At 49.6% G+C, this 24,329-nt stretch overlaps 1 protein-coding gene across 1 annotated transcript in view; it reads left to right on the top strand.

Moving 5' to 3' along the window:
- Stk10 (serine/threonine kinase 10) overlaps positions 1 to 21,290 on the top strand; it is a 96,489-nt gene extending 75,199 nt beyond the window's left edge. Inside the window, exons 11-19 of the mRNA XM_059270234.1 lie at positions 2,708 to 2,831; positions 3,133 to 3,312; positions 10,115 to 10,207; positions 12,328 to 12,457; positions 13,292 to 13,416; positions 14,358 to 14,546; positions 15,066 to 15,191; positions 17,154 to 17,267; positions 21,153 to 21,290. Of these exons, the coding sequence (XP_059126217.1) occupies positions 2,708 to 2,831; positions 3,133 to 3,312; positions 10,115 to 10,207; positions 12,328 to 12,457; positions 13,292 to 13,416; positions 14,358 to 14,546; positions 15,066 to 15,191; positions 17,154 to 17,267; positions 21,153 to 21,290 (1,219 nt within the window). The remainder of the gene's footprint in view (positions 1 to 2,707; positions 2,832 to 3,132; positions 3,313 to 10,114; positions 10,208 to 12,327; positions 12,458 to 13,291; positions 13,417 to 14,357; positions 14,547 to 15,065; positions 15,192 to 17,153; positions 17,268 to 21,152) is intronic.
- The last annotated feature ends 3,039 nt before the right edge of the window (positions 21,291 to 24,329 follow it).

Raw genomic sequence — 24,329 nt, 5'->3', positions numbered from 1 at the left:
ACACACAGAACTCAGGAATCCAAAGAGGAACCTCATTGTCCTGAGGAAAGACATAAACAGAACCCTGGGCCCACACCAACACCAGATTGGGTCTCCTTCAAGTGCTAGTAGAAAGATCCTTCCATCATTCCAGAGGGTGATTTACAACAGGAGACCTCCATTGCTTATCTGCAGTGGATACTCCAGCAGAAACCACTGATAAAAAATTTAATATATAAAACAAGGGAAAGAATAGAATGTGGAGAGGAATGATGAGTCCCCAGTTCCCCCTTTTTTTACTCCACCAAAATATGTTTGTTTGGTTCCTTTTTAAACAGTTCAAATTTTTCTTTTATTTTTTATTTTTTTCATTTTTCACTTTTTCAAATTAATCAATTTATCCACCTTTCTATTATCAGCTCGATACAGTATGTATTCCCATCTTAATTGGGAAATGTTTCATTGAGGCTTGCTCAGTAATTGAGTAAAACCAAAACTTATTATAAGCCACAGTCGTCCTAGGTTCCCCCATGCTATATATATATAGTCTCCATGGTTCTGTGGTTTGTAGTCTGATTGTTCTTTATTTTATATCTAGAATCCACTTATGAGTGAGTACATACCATGTTTTGTCCTTCTGGGTTTGGGTTACCTCACTCAGGATGATTTTTTCTAGTTTTATCCATTTGCCTGCAAATTTCATGCTTTCATTGTTTTTCTCTGCTGAGTAAGTACTCCATTGTGTATATGTACCACATTTTCTTAATCCATTCTTCAGTTGACGGGCATCTAGGTTGTTTCCAGGTTCTGGCTATTACAAATAGTGCTGCTATGAACATAGTTGAGCATGTATCTTTGTGGTATGAATCAGCGTTCCTTGGGTATATGCCCAAGAGTGGTATGGCTGGGTCTTGAGGTAGTTCGGTTCCTAATTTTCTGAGAAACCTGATTTCCACAGTAGTTGTACAAGCTTGCATTCCCACCAACAGTGGAGGAGTGTTCCCTTTGCTCCGCATCCTCTCCAACATAGACTGTCATTAGTGTTTTTGATCATCGCCATTCTGACAGGTGTAAGGTGGTATCTTAGAGTCATTTTGATTTACATTTCTCTGATAATTAAGGATGTTGAGCATTTCTTTAAATGTCTTTCAGCCATTTGTGATTCTTCTTTTGAGAATTCTCTGTTTAGCTCTTTAGCCCATTTTTCAATTGGATTGTTCAATATTTTGATGTCTAGTTTCTTGAGTTCTTTATATACTTTGGAGATCAATCCTCTGTCAGATGTGGGGTTGGTGAAGGTCTTTTCCCATTCTGTAGGCTGTCTTTTTGTCTTATTGACCGTGTCTTTTGCCCTTCAAAAGCTTCTCAGTTTCAAGAGGTCCCATTTATTAATTGTTGCGCTCAGGGTCTGTGCTGTTGGTGTTATATTTAGGAAGTGGTCTCCGGTGCCAATGCATTCAAGAGTACTTCCTACTTTCTCTTCTATTAAGTTTAGTGTAACTAGATTTATGTTGAGGTCTTTTATCCACTTGGACTTGAGTTTTGTGCATGGTGATAGATATGGATCTATTTGTAATCTTTTACATATTGACATCCAGTTATGCCAGCACCATTTGCTGAAGTTACTTTCTTTTTTCCATTGTATAGTTTTGGCTTCTTTGTCAAAAATCAGGTGTTCATATGTGCATGGATTAATGTCAGGGTCTTCAATTCGATTCCATTGGTCTGTATGTCGGTTTTTATACCAGTACCAAGCTGTTTTTGTTTTGGCTTAGGCTGGGGCAGTGGCCAGGAGGGAAGAGGAATAGGACTCAGTGAGAACGAGAGAGGGACAGAGAAGGAAGGTGTGAGACAAAGCCACATGGCTGAAAGAGCCTCATGCACTCCAGTTGTCTCAAAGCCCTCCCTAGGGGACCCTGTTCCTCATGTGCACGTGAGGAGACCCTGGTTCTTGATAGAAAGCTGCGCGCAGTGGGTCTCTAGTGGACAAGGAGCAGAGCAGAGATTCCGCCTGAGAATCCCTCCAGTTTTCACTGCGCGCTGTAGTTTCCTGGGACTGCTGGAGAAGAGTGGGTTGCTGGGTACTGAGGAGGCTCAGAGCACCCCAAGGCCAGGGCTTTGCAGACATCATCATTGCTTTGAATGAAGCTTCTAGCATTCCAGAATAGAAATAGTTTGGGGTGTTCTAGGGATATTTCCTCCATCTTGGACCAGTGGGGTGAAATTTAATTATAAATGACATTGTTACAAACATCCTCATCCAATCCAGAAGTGAAACTAGGGTGTCAGAAGGTATAAAGGTATTGCCAGTATCTTTCAAAATGTTCTACTAATTTATATTAGTAACACATGGAGTATGAAATCCCCTATATGCTTGTCTGTTTAATGAAATGTTTTTCTTTTATACTTGTATTTCATATCATATAGATAATTTTAAAGTTTCTCATTTTTGCACTTGTTTGCTTTATATCTTTTCATGTTATGTACCGATTTTGGGCTTGCAGTTAGTTCCTTCCTCCTTAGTGATTTGTAAATGCTCTTTATATATAAAGGATGCTTACCTTTTTGTCTGTCAGAATATCAAATGAAGCCTGAATCCTGATTGTGTCTCTGCTTGAGTCAGTGGGATTCTACTCCACAATCTATCCCTCCATAGCCCAGGCTGTGAACACTGTGGTCTCAGAGGCCCCCTTCTCATTAGGAAATGTTTGTGTCTGTTCATCTGCAGGCGCCAGGAACTCCGAGAGCTTCGGCTGCTGCAGAAAGAAGAACATCGGAACCAGACCCAGCTGAGCAACAAGCACGAGCTGCAGCTGGAGCAAATGCACAAACGTTTTGAACAAGAAATCAACGTGAGTGAGAGGAGACAGACCCAGGGGCTTCGGGTGTCCGTGTTTTCTTCAGGTGGAGGTGTTGCAGAAGGGGGTGGTTAGGTCCCGGTGACCCTGAGTCACACAGGGACACCTCTGGAGGTGGAGTGCTGTGCTACTGTCCTGCCAGGTCAGACAAGGAAACAACTCAGAGAGGTTAAATAACTAGCCCCGGGTCACACAGCAAAGGGCGACAGGGCTGGGGCCCAAGTCTGGGGTCCAGTATAGGCTCTGAGGTATGAAGTGGCTCTGCGGGATGCCTCTGAGTCTGTGCACCTTCCAGGCCAAGAAGAAATTCTATGACGTGGAGCTAGAGAACCTGGAGCGGCAGCAGAAGCAGCAAGTGGAGAAGATGGAGCAGGACCACGGCGTGCGCCGCAAGGAGGAGGCCAAGAGGATCCGCCTGGAGCAGGATCGAGACTACGCCAAGTTCCAAGAGCAACTCAAGCAGATGAAGAAGGAGGTGATGGAGTGCTTGGGGGCGTGGGTCAGGGCCTCTGCTCTTTCTGTTGCTGTGGTAAAACACCACGGCCAGAAGCAGTTTGGGAAGGAGAGGGTTTGTCAGCTTACACTTCCCTGCACAGTCTGTCACTGGGGGAGGACAGAGCAGGAACCTGGAGGCAGGAGCTGACGCAGAGGCCGTGGAGGAGTGCTGCTTGCTGGCTTGCTCCTCATGACTTGCTCAGCCTGCTTTCTTATAGAACCCAGGACCACCACCCTGGGGATGGCACCACCCACAATAGGCCTGGCCCTCCCCAAATCACTCACTAATTAAGGCTTGCCTAAAGCCTGATTTTTTAAAAAAATTTTATTTATTTATTTATTTACTTTTATTTTATTGGAGCTGAGGACCAAACCCAAGGCCTTGCGCTTGTTAGGCAAGCACTCTACCACTGAGCTAATCCCAACCCCATAAAGCCTGATCTTAAGGAGGCATTTTCTCAACTAAGGCTCCCACCTCTCCAGTGACTCTAGCTTGTGTCAGGTTGATATAAAAATAGCCAGCACAGCTTCCCTTCCTAACAGAGGGGCTGCATGGCGCAATTACCCCGGCTGTCTTCCTCCCCTCGGTTGGAAGGGGGAGGTAAGGAGATGCATGGCCCTGAGTGACAGGACCCGGGTTCCCAGACCCTTAGCCTGGCAGGCTGTGTTCTGCTGGAAACTGAGGCTCCCACATCCGGTGCTGCCATCTGCTTATTCGCCTCCTTCCTCCTGGGAGTCTACAGAAGGATGTCCCAGCCCTTAGTTTCCCCAACATCGGGAGGCGTGGGCCACTCTCGAGCCCCTGATGCCCTGTGCGCAGCCAGGCTAAGAAACTCCAACTACACAGGTTCCCTACCACACGAGTTACACCAACGTCCCTGGTTTAGTTTGGCTTTTCTTCTTTTCTCTTGGTTGTTTTATTTGAAAGTTTTCATGAGAAGAAGCAGCTTGACTTCTGTGCCCTTTCAGCTTCTCAGCAGGACAATGCCATTTAGTAAGCTTGCATCCTTGGAACTATTCTTCCAGGCAGCAAAGCTTGATTGCTGTGGTCTGAGCATGGCCTACTTTTCAGCAACTCGTTGGAGGCTCCTGTTTACTCTCTCTTTCCAGAGCTCATTGGGGTGCCAGCACTAAGTTCAGTGAACCACATAGATGTTCCTCAGGACCCCCTCAGGGACTGATTCACTCGGGGACACCCACAGGTTAACGCCTGCTGCATCTGTACAACGGTGCATTCTGCATATAACCCGCACACACACACCTTCCTGAGTGCCTTCAGTCACCTCTAGGTCATTCATAATTTCCCATGCCATGTAAACTGCTGTGCCAGTGGTCACCATGCTGAACCAGGGAGCTGTGGTGAGGAGAAAGTCAGTTCACTAGGTTTTTCCCAAGGTTTTTTTCCTCATTTGCATGCTGATGAAATTGTGTAATGACGTTTCTCAGAATGTGTCCCTGTCATGAAGCTCAGTTTACTAAGTGGTTCAGAGCCCTGCACACCATATCCCTGGAAGGAACCCTGGGAACGTCTCAGTTAAAAACTAGGTTGTTTTTCTGGTTGGGAAAAAATGGAACGCCAATATATTCAGTAAGTTCGAGGACGTCACTGTCCTGGAATGCAGCTTATCTGCGTGGAACTCAGTCTCCTGGCCTGCCATGCCTGCCATTGCACAGCTCTGCCAGAGAGCCGTGCTGGCATGCAAAGGTCCCATGAGTCTTTGGGTCTGCCTCTTTGAGGAGTGGCCCCTCAGGGCTTTGCCTTTCTTCCTCTGCCTCCTCCCTCCATCACCAGAGATGAGAATGTCGCTTGTGTCTTCCATGTCTTTAACAGAAAACTCAGAGCCTGGGCTCTGTCTCTGTTGCTGCTTCTGATCTTCTGTCCCCCAGACCAAAGCCATCAGCTTGTAAAAGCACAGCTCTAAGTCTGTAGCCCTTAAGTTGTGTGATAGCTCTCACGGTCACTGAGCTGGGACAGGACGCCACACCCGATACAGAGGCCAAGGTGCACAGATGAAGTATTCCTTTTATGTAAACCTGTACTTCTCAGCCAGGAGTCTTCTGTCCCCAGCTCTCTGAGACATTGGCAGTGTCTGCAAACATCTGATGGGTGTCACAGCTTGGGGATGGAGTGGAGCAGTCTGTTGATGTCACAGCCAGGGACACTGCTGACATCCTGTAAATGCATGGGACAGCCTCCTCTCTGTCAGGTTCCCAGACTCCATCATGCTGCAGATGGGGAATCCATTTAAAGCAGAGAGGCCAGAAAACATGGGACCAGACTCAGCCTGCAAAACCCGAGACCATTTTATAAAAACCTGGGAATTGGAAGAGAGGGTGAAGCAGGCTAAGTTGGTGGGTTTTGGGATTCAGATGCTAAGCGCATGTCACACTCCTCCAGATGCTCCGAATCCGTTCCATCTCCACAGCAACGCAGGAGTGGTCCAGTTGCTCCTTCTCCCCGACACTTGGTCTTGTCAACTGTACTGTTTATGTTAGCCACCCTGATGGGTGTGGAGTGGCGTTTCCCTGTGACTTTGGGTTTACATGTCACTGGTGACGAGGGACAGGAGTCTCTTCACTTGCTCCTTTGGCACCTGCGTCACTTTTGGTGACATGTCTGTTCGAAACTCTCCAGCTCCTTTACTTAGCTGGGAGACTGGTTTCTTTGGACTGAAGTCTGACCGTTCTCTTTATGTGTGGACTGTACTTTGTGAGATGCTATTTTGCATGTATGTGTTCTCCACCATGGCTTGTCTTATAGCCCTCGTTTTCTTTTGGGGTCGATTCTTTTAGTGGCTTATCTAAGAAACCACAGAATCCTTCCCCAGCCCTATGGGATGCAGTCTTTTAGCAGTTTGCCATGTTTGGTTTTCTGTTTCCACGGGAGAGCATTTTGAGTTGAGTTTCTGTAAAGGATGAGGTATGAATGGATTTGGCTAGGGAGGTCTGGATGAGGTGTGAATGGGTTTGGTTAGGGATGTCTGGATGAGGTGTGAATGGGTTTGGCTAGGGAGGTCTGGATGAAGTGTGAATGGATTTGGCTAGGGAGGTCTGGATGAGGTGTGAATGGGTTTGGCTAGGGAGGTCTGGATGAGGTGTGAATGGGTTTGGCTAGGGAGGTCTGGATGAAGTGTGAATGGATTTAGCTAGGAAGGTCTGGATGAGGTGTGAATGGATTTGGCTAGGGAGGTCTGGATAAGGTGTGAATGGATTTGGCTAGGGAGGTCTGGATGAGGTGTGAATGGGTTTGGCTAGGGAGGTCTGGATGAGGTGTGAATGGTTTTGGTTAGGGATGTCTGGATGAGGTGTGAATGGGTTTGGCTAGGGAGGCCTGCCCCAGCATTGTATGTTGGAAATGCTTACTTTCCTCTGCTAAATTGTCTTTGTGGAAAAGGAATCGAACATATATAAGTGGATCTGGTGTGGTGCATTCTGGGTCTGCATGTCATGCAGGTTCTTCTGTCTGTCCCTCACCTCACCAGTACTCCAGTGTCTGGGGACCCAAACTCCTAGTAAGCCTGATATCAAGTGGCGTGAGCCCTGTCGCTGGCAGTTCTGCCCCTTTGCCTTTTCACACACATTGTCACATCGCCTTGCCGATCCCGTAAAGAAGCCTGGCAGGACTTTGATCGGGTCAGTTTGGGTGAGTGGCCATCTGAGCACCTCTGAGCCTTCTGCCACAGGCATTTTATACACGTGCCGTCTTGGGTCTTCTTTGATGACTTTTGTTAGTGATTTTTCATTTTTAGTATACTAGTCCATCATATGTTTTGTTAGAGTTATACTTATGTCATTTGGGGGGTACTTTCATGAGATACTTTAAGATGATCAATTTAGGGGGCTGGTGAGATGGCTCAGCAGTTAAGAGCAGTTGCTGCTCTTCTAGAGGACCCAGGGTCAGTTCCCAGCACGTACATGGTGGCTCACAGCTGTATGTAATTCCAGTTCTGGCCCAATTCCCTCTTCTGGCCTTTGTGGGCACCGGGCACATAAGTGGTGCACAGATATACATGCAGGGAAAACACCCATACCCATAAAGTAAAATAGAAATTAAAGTATCAATTTAGCTATTACCTGCATATAGAGTCATATTGCTTTTGTGCAGTGGTCTTGTATCTAGCCTTCTTATTCTAGTATTTTTTTTCTTTGGTAGATTCCTTGAGGTTTTTCTGTATAGACAGAAACAGTTTCATTTCTTCTCTTCAAATGATATGCCTCTTATTGCTGTATCGTGCTGGCTCAGGTTCCAGCAGGAAGTTGGCTAGAAATAGTAGAGTGGATGTCCTTCCGCCTTGTTCCCAGTCTCAAAAGGAACACATGCAATATTTCCTCAGTACGTCTGATGTTAGCACCAGAGCATTGATTTGATTCTGTTTTTGTTTTTGTTTTTTTTAAAGACAGGATCTTACAAAGTGAGTCTGGCCAGCTTAGAACAGGCTATATAGAACAGACTGGCCTTGAACTCAGAGATCTTCCTGCCCCTGCCCCTGCCCCTGCCCCGCCTCCGCCTCCTGAGTGCTGCAGGAAAGACCTGCGGCCCCACCCCGGCTTTGTTTTGTTTTTGTAGATGCCTTCAGACCAAGTTAATGAAATTCTCTTCTTAGTTTATGAATAGATTTTTATCATAAGGGAATGTTGAATATTTTAATTTTTTGTATGAATCAGTTGATATAATCATATGATTTTTTTCTTCCGTAGTTTGTTGACATGAATTGTTTGATTTTCACATATTAAACTAGCTTTGCATTCTTTGTATAAAACCCATTTGGTTACACCCAGGCTCGGTGGCATGTACTTTTAATCCTGGTACTCAGGAGGTAGAAGAGGTAGATCTCTTGTGAGCTTGAGGCCAGCATGGTCTACATTGCAAGTTCCAGGTCAGACAGAGTGAGTTGACATGGTGAGACCCTGTCTGAAAAAAAACTAAACAAGCCAGGCGTGGTGGTACATGCCTTTAGTCCCAGCACTAGGGAGGCAGAGGCAGGAGGATCTCTCTGAGTTCAAGGGCAGCCTGGTCTACAGAGTGAGTTCCAGGACAGCCACAGCTACACAGAGAAACCTTGTCTTGAAAAACCAAAAACCAACCAAACAAACAAAAAACCAGAGGACTGAAGAGATGCCTCAGAGGTTAAGTGCACTGGCTGTTCTTTCCGTGGACCTAGATTCAATTCCCGGCACCCACCCACATGGCAGCTCATAACCATCCATAGCTTCAGTGCCAAGGAATCCAACACCCTCTTCTGGCTAGGTATGTACAGACATACATACAGACAAAACATCTATATACACAAAACAAATAAATAATAAAAAAAAAAAACCACAAAACAAACAAAAGAACCCTCACTTGGTCATTATCTATTATTCTTTTTATATATTACAAGACTCAATTTGCCAGTATTTTATGAAGGAATTTTGAATCTTTGTGAATAAGGACCTTGGTCTTTGGTTTTCTATGATGCCTGTGTGGCTTAAGCTAGCTACTCTTTCTTGAATAGCTTTGGTAATTTCCGTCTTTCCAGGCGTTTGTCTGTTGTCTATGGATCTATGTGCTGTTGGTGATGCTCTCTTAGCATCTCTTGGATCTGTAGAATCTCCACTGATGCTCTCCATTCCCGGCCTGGTAATGTCTCTCTTCTCCATTCTCTCGTTCCCTTCCTCATCTTCCTCTTCCTCCACTGTTCTCCCTCCCTCTCCACTGACCAGAGCGGAAGTCGACTAATTCTACCGACTCTTCAAAGGGTTTCATTGCTATTCGTTCCTTCTTTAAATTTCTTTTTTTTCTTAGTTTTGTGACTCGGAAGGGTGGGCCCCAAGACCCACGTGTATACAGGACAAACATGCCACCTCTGCTCAGTCCTAATCTTCACTGCTGTTTTTCTGTTTTCATTGTTATTGATTTCTGCTTTTATATTTGATTTAGACTTAAATTGCTTTTATTGTTATAAGATTACTTACTGTGGAAGCTTGGATAACTGATTGGAGACTTTCTTCTTTTTCTGAGGATTAATGCTCAAATTTACCTCTATGCACTAACTTTATATCAGAAGCTTGGATGGGCTGTATTTTCATTTTTATTCAGTTCAAATTCTGTTTTTTTGTTTTTTTTTTTTTTGAGACAGAGTTTCTCTGTATAGCCCTGGCTGTCCTGGAACTGTTCTGTAAAACAGACTGGCCTCAAACTCACAGAGATCCGCCTGCCTCTGCCTCCTGTGTGCTGGGATAAAAGGCATGCACCACCACAGCCTGACTCAAATTCTTTTCTAATATACTCTGCAACTTCCTCTTTGACTCATGGGTTCCTTAAAATTTTGCTATGAAATTTTTTAAAGTTTAAGATTCTTTTTATGCTTTAGAACTGTTAGTAAATGTTCCATGCATGCTTGAAAAGGTTGCTATTCTGTGTGCTGGGTGGAGTGTTTTGTAAACATCAGACTGACATTGATGTTGAGACTGACAGTTGTTGGTCAGACAGACAGTTGTTGGTCAGACAGACAGTGTTGTTGAGACAGACAGTGTTGGTCAGACACAGTGTTGTTGAAACTGACAGTGTTGAATCCCCTGCCCCCCTAGAGCCCCGTAAAGCTGGAGGGAGTCCACCCCTTGCACCTCAGGGTCAGCAGCATCTCAGTGGAGGGACATGCTCCCATAGAAGCAAAAACAGACCTTAGATATTGACCACATGTCTGTGGGATAGCTATTTCATGGGTCAAGCGTGACCGAAACCCATAGCACATCCAGAATCGGAAGGGCCCTGGTCTAAGGTGTTCTGCTGTCTGCTGCAGGTGAAGAATGAGGTTGAGAAACTGCCCCGGCAGCAGCGGAAAGAGAGCATGAGACAGAAGATGGAAGAACACTCGCAGAAGAAGCAACTGCTTGTGAGTCCCCAGCCTCGGTCACTCGGCCGCAGTCATGAAGCAGGTCCCCCTTACCTGCCCAGACCTGCCGCTTGAGTATCCACCTCCTGTTCTGAATGGCTAAATCTAGCCCATCACTCATTGGCCATCCTCCCTGATGACCCTTGTACCCGGACAGTGAGCCCTGTCGTCTCCGGCCGGTGCAGCCTGTACCTTACTTAGTCCTGCCTTCTACTGAGAATTGTTTGTATGTCACATCCCCTCTCAACCAAGATCAGTACCTGCCTACATGGTGTCTTCATCTCCCAGACCTGGCTCTGTTCTTACGTCCTGAGGAGGAACTTGTCTCTAGCCTGTTTGCAGGCCAGGACTTTTGCCGTTCCTGACCCATCCTTACCCTCCACATCACCTCCTGAAATGTGGTACACACACACACACACGCACGCACGCACGCACGCACTCACGCACGCACGCACGCACACAGGACACATGCTCCCCACACATATAACACACTATATAAACACACAACACACATAAGTCCCAACATATAACATACATACATACTTACTAAACACACACTACAGATATACACCACACACACCTATTTCTATCCGTCCATCCACCCATCCATCCATCCACGCATACATCTTTCCCCAGTCTTTGGACCCGTGAGTCTGCCAGCGTTGTTGCTGGATCCCCACCGATGGTGCAGCTCTCCCAGCTCCCAGCTATTCTCCCTGCTTCCTCTTGCTTTCCTGCACTTCTTTCTCTCGGATCAGTGGGTATTGTCAATATGGAATCCAAATCTGGCCCTGCCACCCTTCCTTCCCTCAGCTCTGGGCCTTAAAACCCTTCAGCACTCTCTGTGTGTCCATGAGCTGAGACCCTCCTCACTGGGCCTGATGCTGCCTGTCCTCCCAGCCCCTCCCAGCCCCCCAGACCCTCCCAGCCCCCCAGACCCTCCCAGCCCCCCAGACCCTCCCAGCTTGACCCCACCCCTTGGTCCAGCCTCTCATCCCTTGTTGGGATGCTCATGTGTTCTCCACTCTGGGGTCTCTGCACACTCTGCCTCCTCGGCCCTGGGTGCAGGCAGTCGGAGCCCATGTTTACAGATGCTTGACGTATGATCTGGTCAAGAATTTGTGGTACCTGGGGTAGGAGCTGTTTGGTTTCCCATTTGCAGAAGAAATCAAAGCTCAGAAAGGTGACGCTGCAGAGTTGAGGGCGGTGGGGTGAGGCCTAGTGCTTGATCTGACTCCAGACTTCCCAGTCCTTTCAGTGTACCTCACAATCTGTCTCTCTAACCAGGTGAGGTTGCTTATTAGTAGACGAAACGGGTTTTGTGTTCAGTAGCACAGAAGGGTAACCATACCCAATAATGTATATTTTCAACACAGCAAGAAGAGGGTCTTCAGTGTTTTACATGAAGAAATGATAAATGTTGGAGGCGTTGGACATAGGAATTCCCCCCAACTCTTCAGTACACAGGCACACATGTACTGAAACAGCACACTGCACCCATGCACCTGTACAATTATTATGAGCAGATAACTTTTTAAAACACGGGGCTAGTGGAGCCGGGCGGTGGTGGCGCACGCCTTTAATCCCAGCACTCGGGAGGCAGAGCCAGGCGGATCTCTGTGAGTTCGAGGCCAGCCTGGGCTACCAAGTGAGTCCCAGGAAAGGCGCAAAGCTACACAGAGAAACCCTGTCTCGAAAAACCGAAAAAAAAAAAACAAAAACCAAAAAACACGGGGCTAGTGGCTGGAGAGATGGTCCAGCAGTTCAGAACATTTTCTGCTCTTGCAGGAGATCTGGGTTTGGTTCCTAGCACACATGTTGTGCAGCTCACAGCCACCTGTAACTCTGGTTCCAGGAGATCCAGTGCCCTTCCTTGGGCACATGTTCTGCATACATACACATACATGCCAGTCAGCACTCACACAGATAAAATAAACCATTTAAACGAACAAACCAGGGCCGGTGAGAGGCAGACAGGCCCTTATCTTCACAGAGAGAGGGAGAGAGAGAGAGAGAGAGAGAGAGAGAGAGAGAGAGAGAGAGAGAGAGAGAGAGAGAGAGAGAGAGAGAGAGAAGTCACCCAAGCCATCTCTGTAAAGCCTCATCATCCCTCCCCGCAGGACCGAGACTTTGTAGCCAAGCAGAAGGAGGACCTGGAGCTGGCCATGAAGAAGCTCACCGTAGAAAACAGGCGTGAGATCTGTGACAAGGAGCGAGAGTGCCTCAGCAAGAAGCAGGAGCTCCTCCGAGGTGGGGCTCAGGGTCACCCCGAGTGGTGGAAGTAGAGGCAGCCCTCCCACGCCGCCCCCAGGAAGTCAGGAATGAGACAAGGATAGCAGTTACCACAGCGCACGGAGGCGGCAGCTTGTGTCACCACCACCTGCCCTGCTGTGTGGAGTCGGTTTCCACACCTGACCCCATGCCGTCCATCCTCACCTGGGAGACAGCTAGCTCCTTCTGGGATCCTAATGTGTAGTGAGGAAACCGCACTGGGGGTGTTCCTGTGCTTCTTGGTCTGTTGACGCTACCGTAAATGGATTCCACAGTCCAAATGGCTTAGAAGCAACAAAAAGGCCGTGAAGCCCAAGGCCAGGGATCCAGCAGACTCATTGCTGGCCAAGGCCCTGCTTCCTCATAGGATTTCTCGGCCGAGTTGTCTCTGCCCAGGTTCTCCATCAGAGCCCTTTCCACTTACCCAGTGGAAAAGACGGAAGGTTAACGTAGATTTTCCGTAATAATGTCTTGGAAGAACATTCCCTCTTAGGGGTATGCTTGAGCCATTTGGTGGAGGAGGAAGGCCCTGGTCCCATCCCAGCGGCAGCTCACTCCCTGCCTGCTGACCTGCAGCAGTTCCTCCTGTGCTCCCAGGCTGCTGGGGCTTGTCGTCTCTTAGTCTTGGTTTCTAGGGCTCCGCTCCGCTCAGCCAGCGTGCTCTAATGAGCTAGTCCGGGTGCCCATTCCGCTGAGTCCAGGGGGTGGGTTATCAGTCCCAGCAGGAGGCCTGGCGGAGGGGAGGCCGTGGGAGACCTGCTCTGTCTCCGGCCTTGTCTGCCCCTCACCGTGTGGGTGTGGTGTCCTCCTCAGACCGTGAGGCGGCCCTGTGGGAGATGGAGGAGCACCAGTTGCAGGAGCGGCATCAGCTGGTGAAGCAGCAGCTTAAGGACCAGTACTTCCTGCAGCGGCATGAACTGTTGCGCAAGCATGAGAAGGTGAGGCCGGGGCGGGATGCGGGACAGCTTGATGATGGCACCCAGGAGGGGCTGCTGCAGCCGCAGGGAGGGCCTGAGACCTTCTGGGCGCCCTGCTTAAGGGACAGGAGTCAAGGAAACTTTGGGGGCCACGGATGGTGCAGGCAGCTCCATTGCCCACCCCAACACCTCAGGGCTTGGCTCTCTCGGTTCAAAGCCAGCCTGGCCTACTTGAACTGTGCTCCACCCCCTAAGAAAAAAAAAAAAGAAAAGAGAAAGAGGTGATACTTCTTGACTCTTTGGGGGTTTCTGTCCCCAACACCATTCCCAAATTGAAAATAACAATACAAATGCCCCTCAGCCAGCCACCTGCCCTACTTTAATAGCCTAGCTCTGGGGCAGGCCAATGTAAGGTATTTACCCTCAGGAGCGTGTGGCCAACCAGAGCTGTGGCTTGCTGCCACTGCCCGGTATCCAGAATATTGAACTAGATTTTGTTCGCCCAGGAAAAGATCCAAATTCAAAGTGTGGGCTCAGCTGAGTCACACTGTTTTCACGCCACTGCGAAGTCAGAAAGCTGTGAGTCAAACTGTTCAGCAGTCGGAGATAACTGTGACGTTAAAAGAACAAAAAGCAGGGCTAGTGAAGTGACTTCCTGGATATGGGAGCTTGCCACCAAGCCTGATGACCTGAGTTCAGTTCCCAGAACCCTCAGAGTGGAAAAAGAGAACTGATTCCCAGACTTGTCTTCTGTGTGCCATGCTCATGCTTAAACCTCCCCCCCCCCCAATAAAATCGGTAAATGTAGGAGGAAAGAGTTTCAAAGAACAGACACTGTTTGTAGACGTGAACCAACAGCTGTGCCGTACTGACGCCCTGGGCTCCTGTGTTGGGGTGGCCTTCGGCTCCCGAGCACCCTCCGTGTCTGTAGCTCCCCTGACCTCTGCCCGGTGTCCCTCCAGGAACGGGAACAGATGCAGCGCTACAACCAGCGGATGATGGAGCAGCTGAAGGTCAGGCAGCAGCAGGAGAAGGCGCGGCTGCCCAAGATCCAGAGGAGTGACGGCAAGACGCGCATGGCCATGTACAAGAAGAGCCTGCACATCAATGGGGCGGGCAGCGCCTCCGAGCAGCGCGAGAAGATCAAGCAGGTGGGCACTGCACCTGCTAGGCTGTGGGAAGTGGTCTGGGAGGGTCTTAGTCGGGCCCGGACCCCCGACAGCATGGGAGGATGTCAGATAACCAGATACGGCACAGGGTCCTGGGAGGGGATGTGTAAGTCAGTCATGGTCTGGAAGCTTCCATAGCCCAGGAGAGTCCTCCCCTGGTGGACAGACAGATCCTTGTTTGATAGTTTCTCATGCACTGCCCCCTTTCACGACCCCACGCTTTGATGTTCACGGCGGCGTTCTGTGTTCTCACCCACCGAGACCCTCCTTCCATGTCTCCTGTGTGACACAGGCCCCTGTGATTTCTGTGCGTACTGTCCTAGCACATGTCACCTCGCCTTGTCAGGCCCCTACCGGTGTGGGGACAGAGGCTGGGTCTCCACACAGGACAAGGGTTTCAACAGTGAGAGCATAACCTGAGGTGGGCTGGGCTCTGAGCGTTGCTGCTCAGCTCCTGGGTTGGGCCTCACCGGCTCAGGCTGTAGCATCCTCTCTCTGCAGTTCTCCCAGCAGGAGGAGAAGAGGCAGAAGGCGGAGAGGCTGCAGCAGCAGCAGAAACACGAGAACCAGATGCGAGACATGGTGGCCCAGTGCGAGAGCAACATGAGCGAGCTGCAGCAGCTGCAGGTACTCAGCCCAGCGCTTCGGCTCCCCCAAGGCCGTCGGTGCTCAGAGGCCAGCGGCTCCACAGCAGGGCAACACGCTAGCCAGGCAAGCCCAGGGAGCTGATTGCAGCCTGCCAAGCTGCTCTCAGGCTACGTTACACCGGATAGATCGTACGACCCTCCTAGACATACTTCCACTAAAAGAGCCGTAGGGTGGAGATGAGGACTCCTGTTCGGCAGCAGGATTGGTGTGTGGGTTTGTGAAGGGGGTGACGGAGCTGAAAGGGACTTGCGCTCCGGGGCCTAAGCTGCCATGGGGCACAGTTTCTTTGCTTGTGTGGGAGTCCTGGCTTGGGGTGTCCCTGCTCCTAGTTTGGCCCCATGCATCAGGTATATCAACAAGCAGGAGATGACTGTCCGTCAGAATCCAACAGTTAGCACCCGAGCCGAGCCCCTGAACGCCCAGTTCCAGGAACTGGTACTTGGGGCCCCCTTGTGGTGGAGTGAGGCATTGTTGTACTTAACAAATGAGGCCCTGACTCCTCCGGCCTCCATGGACTTCAGGAAGTTGCTCAGGCCATCGGGCCCATGTGGACATTTGTGGAGAGGCAGAGAGGCTCCCGAGAAATGGCCAGCCTCGGAGGCTGCCAGTCAGGGACTCTTCCATGTGGGTGTTAGTCAAGCGCTTGCATTCCTATCCCATGGCATTATGTGACTATTGACTGAGAGACCCACGTAAATTGACATGCCACACACAGTTGTTCACAGGAACACAGGGCTGCTCCCAGATTCCTGACTAGACCAGTTTGTAAACTCCCAGAAGCTTTCAGCTTGAGGCCCAAAATAAAGCCCTTGTGAAGGTCACTCCTTTCCCAGCCTGAAGGGTCAGATAAAGGCCTTATCCTTTCTTAGATGGTCCTGTAACAGAACTGAGTCCTTGCAGGGAGTCAGCAGGGACCTCACTCCTGTCTACTGGATAGACTTCAGGTAAAATTGATAAAGCAGTTGACTTGCCTCAGAGCATGCTGTGGAGATGGGGAGAGCCTCAGCCTCGTTCCTTGCCAGGGATGAGGAAATGTCATTTCTCTCCTGAGGAAATGACACAAGGCAAGAGATATTAGTTACACATGTCATCCGACATGTAACTAGACACAGTGCACAGTTATACTGTAGCTGGATGCAGTGGTACACACCTATGATCCAACATGTAACTAGACACAGTGCACAGTTATACTGTAGCTGGATGCAGTGGTACACACCTATAGTCCTGCTACTTGAAAAGCGTCAGCAAGAGGATGGCTTCGGACCAGGAGTTGAAGGCTGTGGTTTATTTATTCACTTATTATATGTTTGTATATATGTATGCCTTGGCACACCTGTGTGGTTTGGAGGACCACTTCTGGGAGTTCTGTCGTCCTTCCGGAGTGGGTTCTGGGGCTCAAAGTCAGATTGTCAGGTTTATGGTGCTTTGCCCACTGAGCCATATTACTAGCCCAAAACTTAAACAAAACAAAACAACAAAGACCCAGACAACTTAGACAAGGTCAGTGGTCCGCAGAAGGGGAGGCAGGATATCTCAGTGACCAAAGTCTTGCTGCACAGGCCCAGCAGTCTAAGTTTGGTCCCCAGAACCCATGCAAGGATGGAAGATGAGAACTGACTCCACGGTTGTTCTTCGGCTCCATGGGTACACCATGGCATGAATGCCCACTCATGCACACTTGACACACACACATACACACACACACACACACACACACACACACACACACACACACAATCTTAAAAAACACACACAGAAGATTAGTGTTCTGGAATAGCCCTCTAGGCATTGCTGGGTGCAAGTATATTACTACATGCAGAGTTGTGGATAATGGCAAAGGCATAAAAAGCCCATGGTGGCTGCAGTGCCCTCGAGGGTGCAGGGGGTCTGGTTCCCCAGGCTTCTGCCTCCTCACTTTCCCTCCTTTTCTGCCTATTCCAGAATGAAAAGTGTCACCTATTGGTAGAGCATGAAACCCAGAAGCTGAAGGCCCTGGATGAGAGCCATAACCAGAGCTTGAAGGAGTGGCGGGACAAGTTGCGGCCACGCAAGAAGGTACCGCATTAGGCTGGTGGGTGGCATGCCACAGGGACCTGCCTAGGACAGCTGAAGCCTCCCTACTTCTGGACCCTTGCCTCGTGGCATCCCTAAAATTGGTCTGTCCCTGAGAGACAGGACCCATCTACTTGTGCTGAACCCTGGCGGCTCTCTGCATCCTGGGAGAGCAGCCTCCTCCCGCACTGGTCCCTATGCACCTGAGGCAGGGGACCCCTGCCCTGTGACCTACCATGAGCAGCAGGCAGGCAGTCATGCTGCCAGGCTGGGAGCCCTGTTTGTGAGGAGTTTCTCCCTGGAAGTCATTCTGAGGTCAAAGGCCAGGACCCGCTAGTTTACTTTCTGAATTGGTTTCCTAATGTGTCAATCAGTGTGCTCGGGCTAGTGTGGAGCTCAGGGACAGAGCACCTGCCTAGCATGTGCGATGCTCTGGGTTCCGTCCCCAGCACCAAAGCAAGCAAACGGCTGTGTACTTAGCAGCTTAAGTCGCATTCTTCATCAAACTCTACAGTAATAGGGTTGGAAAGTTGGGGGTCTCTCCAGGGCATCTCCAGGGTCTCACAAGGCTGGAGTCAGGCTGAACTGGGCCCTTAGCTGTGGGGAAGAAACCCTTCCTAGGTCATTGAAGTTTTGACAGGATCCCCACCGCACATGCAGTGTGGTCAGGTGCCTCATGCTCCTGTCGTCTGGCCTTCCCAGGATGGGCTGTACCCTCAAACTGTGGACCAAAACAGACGCTTCCTTTTATTGCCTTTGACAGGCATTTTGTTGCAGTTAGGCACCGCAGGCCTGAGTGAGGTCATGGTGGAGATAAGATTGTAGGGCCATTTTAGAGTCATTAGCCCACAGCACATGTCAAAGGCATAGTGTTCTTAGACATTGAGGAGAGAGCTGCCCCTGTTACCCTTGACCTTGTGCCCCACATGGCCTGATGTCCTGAGGAGTTTTCAGCCACTGTGTACCTGGACTGGAGGCAGGCTGTGACCTGTTGGGACTTCTGACACTAAACCCACAGGTAACCAGTGTTCCTGCTGGCTCTGCATCAGGGAGTAAACTTGAATCTACCTGTCCAGCTCTGGGCATCTGTTTCCCCGGGGCACATAGTGAAAATGAGCAGTCATCTCTCCCAGCAGCTGCCTTGATCTTAGATGGTCTCATGGGCTGCTGGAAGCACCAAACGCATGTGCTTGGTGGGCTGGCCCTGCGCTCTGCCTGTGGGACCGCCTCGGGGCAGGATTCTGTCACAGATGCCTGAGTGGCTGCTGGTATGGTGGCGCAGTTTCAGGGTAATGGTCCTCTGCGCCCTTGCATTACGTTCAGCAGCCCTGAGCACTGTCCTCCCCTTGTATCATGTCCTATGGAGTATTTTTAGAAGAATTCAGATGACTTCCTCTTAAGTGAGCACAGACTTCCTGATTTGGTGGGGTCACTGTGAGGACAGAGTGGGGCCTCAGGCTCTCCCTCCTCGACTTGCCTTTTTAGACTGTAAAAGGCAGGCATATTATCTGCATTTTCAAGTGTGTCTGTAGAAGCTAGTGTCGGCCCTCTGCTGCCTGTGGGCTGGGTCTGCCCGACTACCCGTTGGTAAATAAGGGTGATTAGAAAGCCACTCACTCACTCGCTTTCTGCAGGGGTGGCTTCGCATTGCCGCAGAAACTCTGGTCTGCAAAGCATAGTGTCTCCCATATAGGACAGGGACACTGCCCCCATGAACCAGTATCACCTAAATGAGGCCCTGCACAGTGACAACACTGGTTGACAACATGGGTGCGGAAGTCTCTTGTGGCCCCCCTCTAGGTGAAGAGTTAGAGGTAACTAAATGGCTGCCGAGAGAAGAATCAGTCTTCTCCAAGGATGAGCCCCCTGAGAAGTTAGCAACCCCAAGCAGTCACCTCTAACACGTATCCATATGAGCGACGGTAAATGGACTCAGCCGGCTATATGCAGCTAGACGTCTGTATATATTTAGCAACAGTAACAAAGAAGAAGAGGTCATGGATTTGAGAGCAAGAGAGGGACACATGGGGGAGATGGAAGAAATGAGGTAAATACAGTACTCATGTATGACATTCTCAAAAAAATTCAGCTTAAATGTTTACCATCTGGCACACAGCAGGAGACAGGCTGCTGCCTGTGGCCTTCGAAGGCTTTGCCGAAGAATGCTTGTGGTGGGTAGAAGGGCAGGCAGGGCTTGAGTTGCCGGCTTCGGTCCCTCAGCGCTTCAGCCGATGCGTGGTTTGGGGTTTCAGATCCTTCTTCAAGTTTGGAATATTTGCATATGTATAATGAGATGTCTGGGGACAAGACCATGTTGGTTACATCTCTTGTCTTGTGGTAGAACACCAGACAGGTTTATTTTGGCTACATTGGACTTTAAGGCACGGGTTACATTGGAGGCAGACGGCGGGAAGCAGGGCTGAACTATACCTCTCCAATCCCCCTCACCCGTGGCCCTTGCTTCGACAGCCATTTGTCCCACCCCAGCTTGGGGGCTGAGTATTCAGGCACACAGCCTCTGCTGACATTTCACACTCACATCATAGCAAGACCCGAGTCTAGATAAACTCAGCTGTGTCTCCCAAGTCCTTGCACACAGCCAGAAGGTATTTTTGGCATACTTACCTTTTGATCACCACCCATCCTGGGAGGTCAGAAGTGGGATTTTTTTCTCTGCGGCATCAAACTAGAACTTCAAAGTTTTCAGATTTTAGAACACGATGGACTTTTGGAGTGGGGATGCTCATCTATTCCTAGCTTTAGGTGATGTGCTAAACCATCCTGTGCCTACACAGAAGTAGAACTGTTCGTGATCCCTCCACCAGGGGTCACATACTGGCCCCCTGGGCTGTGTGGTTTTCAAATGCATTACATAACGTTGAGCCAATTTTTTTTTAAATTGCCAGCCTTTAAGTGAAGATGTTCATAAATCCAGTTTGTGACAGGTTGTCTGGTCCGTGCTATTCACCGCCTCTCTCTCTTCTTTCTGAGCTGGTGCTCGCGTTGAGCACGTTTGGGAAGTCTTTTCTGGTAGGATCTGGTTTATCTGGAGAAATGAGCATTTGCCCAAAGGAAGCACCTGTCCTGCCTCCCACGGCCTGAGGAGCTTACCCCCCACATATCTCTAGGATCAGACCCTCAGAGGGGCCTGTCTTCCCAGCGGGCAGTGTCCTGATAAGGAGTGTGGTGTCAGTCTGCCATCTCTGACTCTCTTGCTGTTAGATCCTCTCCCCTGGTTTTTCTTTATTCATTTGGCTCTTTTCCACCCAGAAGAGCCCAGTCTGTGCCCCTGACCCCTCCCCTCCCCCCCCCCCCCCGTTTTTTTTTTTTTTTTTTTTTTTAAGATTTATTTATTTCTTACGTACACAGAAGAGGGAGCCAGATCTCATTACAGATGGTTGTTAGCCACCATGTGGGTGCTGGGAATTGAACTCAGGACCTCTGGAAGAATAGTCGGTGCTCTTAACCTCTGAGCCATCTCTCCAGCCCCCCGTTTTGTTTTTTGAGACAAGGTTTCTTTGTGTAACAGTCCTGGCTATCCTGAAACTCACTCTGTAGACCAGGCTGGCCTTGAACTCACAGAGATCCACCTGCCTGTGCCTCCCAAGTGCTGGGATTAAAGGTGTGCGCCACCACTGCCAGGCTCCCTGAGCGCTTCTTAACAAGTGTTTGTTTCCTCAGGATTTACACTGGGTCTGTTCACACTGAGCAGTTCACCTCACCTGGCAAGGGGTGAGGGTGATTACCTCAGGGAGAGGAAGGATGGACCTTGCACCCGTTCCCTGGAGCTTGGGTGGGAGCTGTCCAGAGAAGGCCATGCTGTTCTATGATTGGAATGATTGGCATCCTTGGCATCCCACTGAGTACCATCTGCTCTCTCTTCTCCAGGCCCTGGAAGAGGATTTGAACCAGAAGAAGCGGGAGCAGGAAATGTTCTTCAAATTAAGCGAGGAGGCAGAGCCCAGACCCACCACCCCCAACAGAGCCAGCAAGTTCTTCCCCTATAGCCCTGGGGATGCTTCCTAACAACTCGTCTCTGGGCTGTGGTGGGCAGCGTGGCAGCCTGGCCTCTGGGGCCTCCAAGGCTCTATGAACAAGTGACTCAGGACCTCTTCCTCTTGCTTCTGTGCCAGCTCGAACCAGCCCCTCAGCCTGCAGTGCCTTGTTGTCCACAGAGCCACCCTGATGCTTCTGGTGGATGACTTCGACAGGACTCAGTTTCCCATCACCTGGAAGTGATTTGGGCTGTTGGGGTCAGGGGGCATGATGGGTGTACCCGCTCCTGTTTGCCAAAACACCAGCTCTACTGTGTGTGTGTACAAGCGCTACCAATGACATCACCACGAACTCGTCCTTGTTGAAATCCTTGTGGGTTTTTTTTTTTCAGCAGTCCCCCACAGTGTCGGAAACCATCCCTAACAGCCACTCAGTTCTCAGCAGTCAGCTCTCAGGGGTCTCCTCATGCCCTGCTTCCCCCAGCTTCCTCTGTGCTTGATGACTGTGCACATGGGGGGAGGGAGGCCAGAAATGTTCATCCTGCTGGTTCCTGGCATTTTATCCCATCTCATTTCTGTCTCCCTGTCTCCCTGTGCACATACGTTCTCTCTCTCTCTCTCTCTCTCTCTCTCTCTCTCTCTCTCTCTCTCTCTCTCACACACACACACACACACACACACACACACACACACACACACACAGACTTCCCCTCCTGACACCGCCCTGGCTGCCTCTGACCTGGCCTTCTATGGAACCTGCTTGCTGCCTCCTGAGCCTGATCCTGGGCCACTGAGCACGTCAGGTGGAGCAGCTGGTGGGGACATGCTGAGTGCTGGCACCAGGACCCAGAGCAGGCACACGCTGTGCTGCCAGCCTGCAACTCATTTGGCTGCACGCAGGATCCTATGTTCAGGGTAAACACCCCTCCACAGCCAACTTCTGCTGCCTAGCACATGCCAGTCTCACCCTTGCCCACTTGTCTGCAGGTACCCTGGGAAGGCTCTTGCCCTTTGCCCTAGTCCTGTTCTGGAGTCCTACTGTACATTTCAACTAAGCCTGGCGGTCCCTTGGATTTCACTCTTCCCCCGGAAATGCTTCCTGCCCTCAGGAACATGCAGAAGCGAAGATGCTGAGCCTCTGGGCCTCTGGCTTGCAAAGGTGGCCTCCTGAGATGCTAAGCCCCACAGGCTACCATGTGTCGTAACCCAGAAAAGCAGCTCTTTACCCAGCCTGCGTTCACTGATAAAGCAAACCTTTCTTGACTCTGATGCCTAAGTGCTCCGTGACAGTACCCGTCAATGGCAGGCTGCCTCAGGAAGATGCCAGTTCCCAGTGCTGCTGCTGCTGCTGCTGAAGACTCAGACATTTGAGTCTGGTCAGCGGCTGAGACCTCAGCAGGATGTCTCCATCAGCTGCCCAGTGCCAAGGCAATTCCCTGGAAAGTTTCCCCAGATGATAACCGGGTGCTATGGAGGGATTGGGCTAGAAAAGTAGGAAGACAGGTCTCAGGGCTCCCAGATCGCGTGTGCCGTAAAGAAGCTCACAGAGTCCAGGAGGGTGATAGTTCTCAGGGGAGTGAGCGTCAGCTTGCCTTCAGGTCTCAAACCGAGGGGTGGTGAGGAACAGTTGACATTGTCCTCTCTGGTGCACAGTGGCTGAGAAACATGAACTGGCAGAGTGCACCTGCAGGACCCAGAGATGGCAAGTGGGTGGGGCCGCTTGTCATTGTTTACAACCTGCTTGTTTTGCATCTAGGGGACGGTGGCTATCAGGCAAAATGCCAGTTTTGTGGTCCGGGTAAAGTCTTTGATCATTCCCCGACTTATCATTCACACTGTCCTTGTCCTTTGTGCGATTGTTGCATCCACAATTAGTGCCACCTGAGCCCTGGTAGCTCTACTGTGCCTTTTTGAGTGGGGTCTAGCCTAGTCTTCCAACCTCATCCTTTAGCATATGTGCAATGCCTGCTGCAGACATGGCCTACACAGTATTCCTCGTGTCCTGTGCTCATCTTTTCTGTATAGGGACAGGCAGAAATGTTTTTAGCTGAGTAAACAGAACTAACTTATATTTCCCTTCATGAAGGATAGATGTAATGTGTACGTCATTTCCAACCGTCATGTAAAATTTTTGTAAGCTGTTCTCTGCAAACAAAAAATGTAAATATGCTTCTAATAAAATAACAAGGTAATTTGCATGCACTGTCCTTCTTTCTGGTTGGCATGGGAAAGCAGGCGTGCTGCCCATGTTTGCCTAGCAAGGAAGGGTTTATCCTCTAAGTGTTAAGAGCCCCCTCCATCAGACAGAAGGTCACACTCTACAGTTTCTTCAAGTTGAGAGAGGAAAGAAGCATTCTCTCTGACAAGTCAACATTCTGTTGTTGTTGCTGTGTAAATGGACTGGAGTTTCTGTTCTACCTGTTTCCAAATACACAGCAGCCGCTTCCCAAATTACCACACAGAGGCTTATATTAATTATAAATGTTTGTCCAATGGCTCAGGCTTATTATTAACTAGCTCTTACATTTAAATTAATCCATTTCTGCTAATCTGTTTATTGCCATGTGGTCCATGGCTTACCGGTTCTCTGGCATCTTGCCTCTCCAGCCTCTCCTTGTGTCTCTCCTGACTCCGCCCCTCTTCCTCTGAGTCCTTAGTTTGATTCTTCTGCCTAACCTTATCCTGCTTTACCATAGGCCAAAACAGCTTTATTACCAACCAGTGAGAGCAATACATATTCACAGGCTACAGAAAGATCTTCCCACAGCATTGTTGTTTTGTTTTTTGAGACAGGGTTTCTCTATGTAACAGCCCTGGCTGTCCTGGAACTCGCTCTGTAGACCAGGCTGAACTCAGAAATCTGCCTGCCTCTGCCTCCCTAGCTGGGATTGAAGGCAGGAGTCATGGGCATTCCACCATGCACCCTCGTCCTCATTTTTAAATTGTAGTAACAAGGCCTGTACTGCTAGATCCGATTTACAGTGTACATGCATCTGTCATTCACATCATTTACAAACTGTAGCTACAGTTTTTCCAAATCCTTGATACCTGTTTTTCATTATGATCGATT

This window comes from Peromyscus eremicus, chromosome 8a (genome assembly GCF_949786415.1).
Source record: "Peromyscus eremicus chromosome 8a, PerEre_H2_v1, whole genome shotgun sequence".
In the NCBI taxonomy this organism is placed as follows: domain Eukaryota; kingdom Metazoa; phylum Chordata; class Mammalia; order Rodentia; family Cricetidae; genus Peromyscus; species Peromyscus eremicus.
This window is presented reverse-complemented; position numbering and strand designations above follow the sequence as displayed.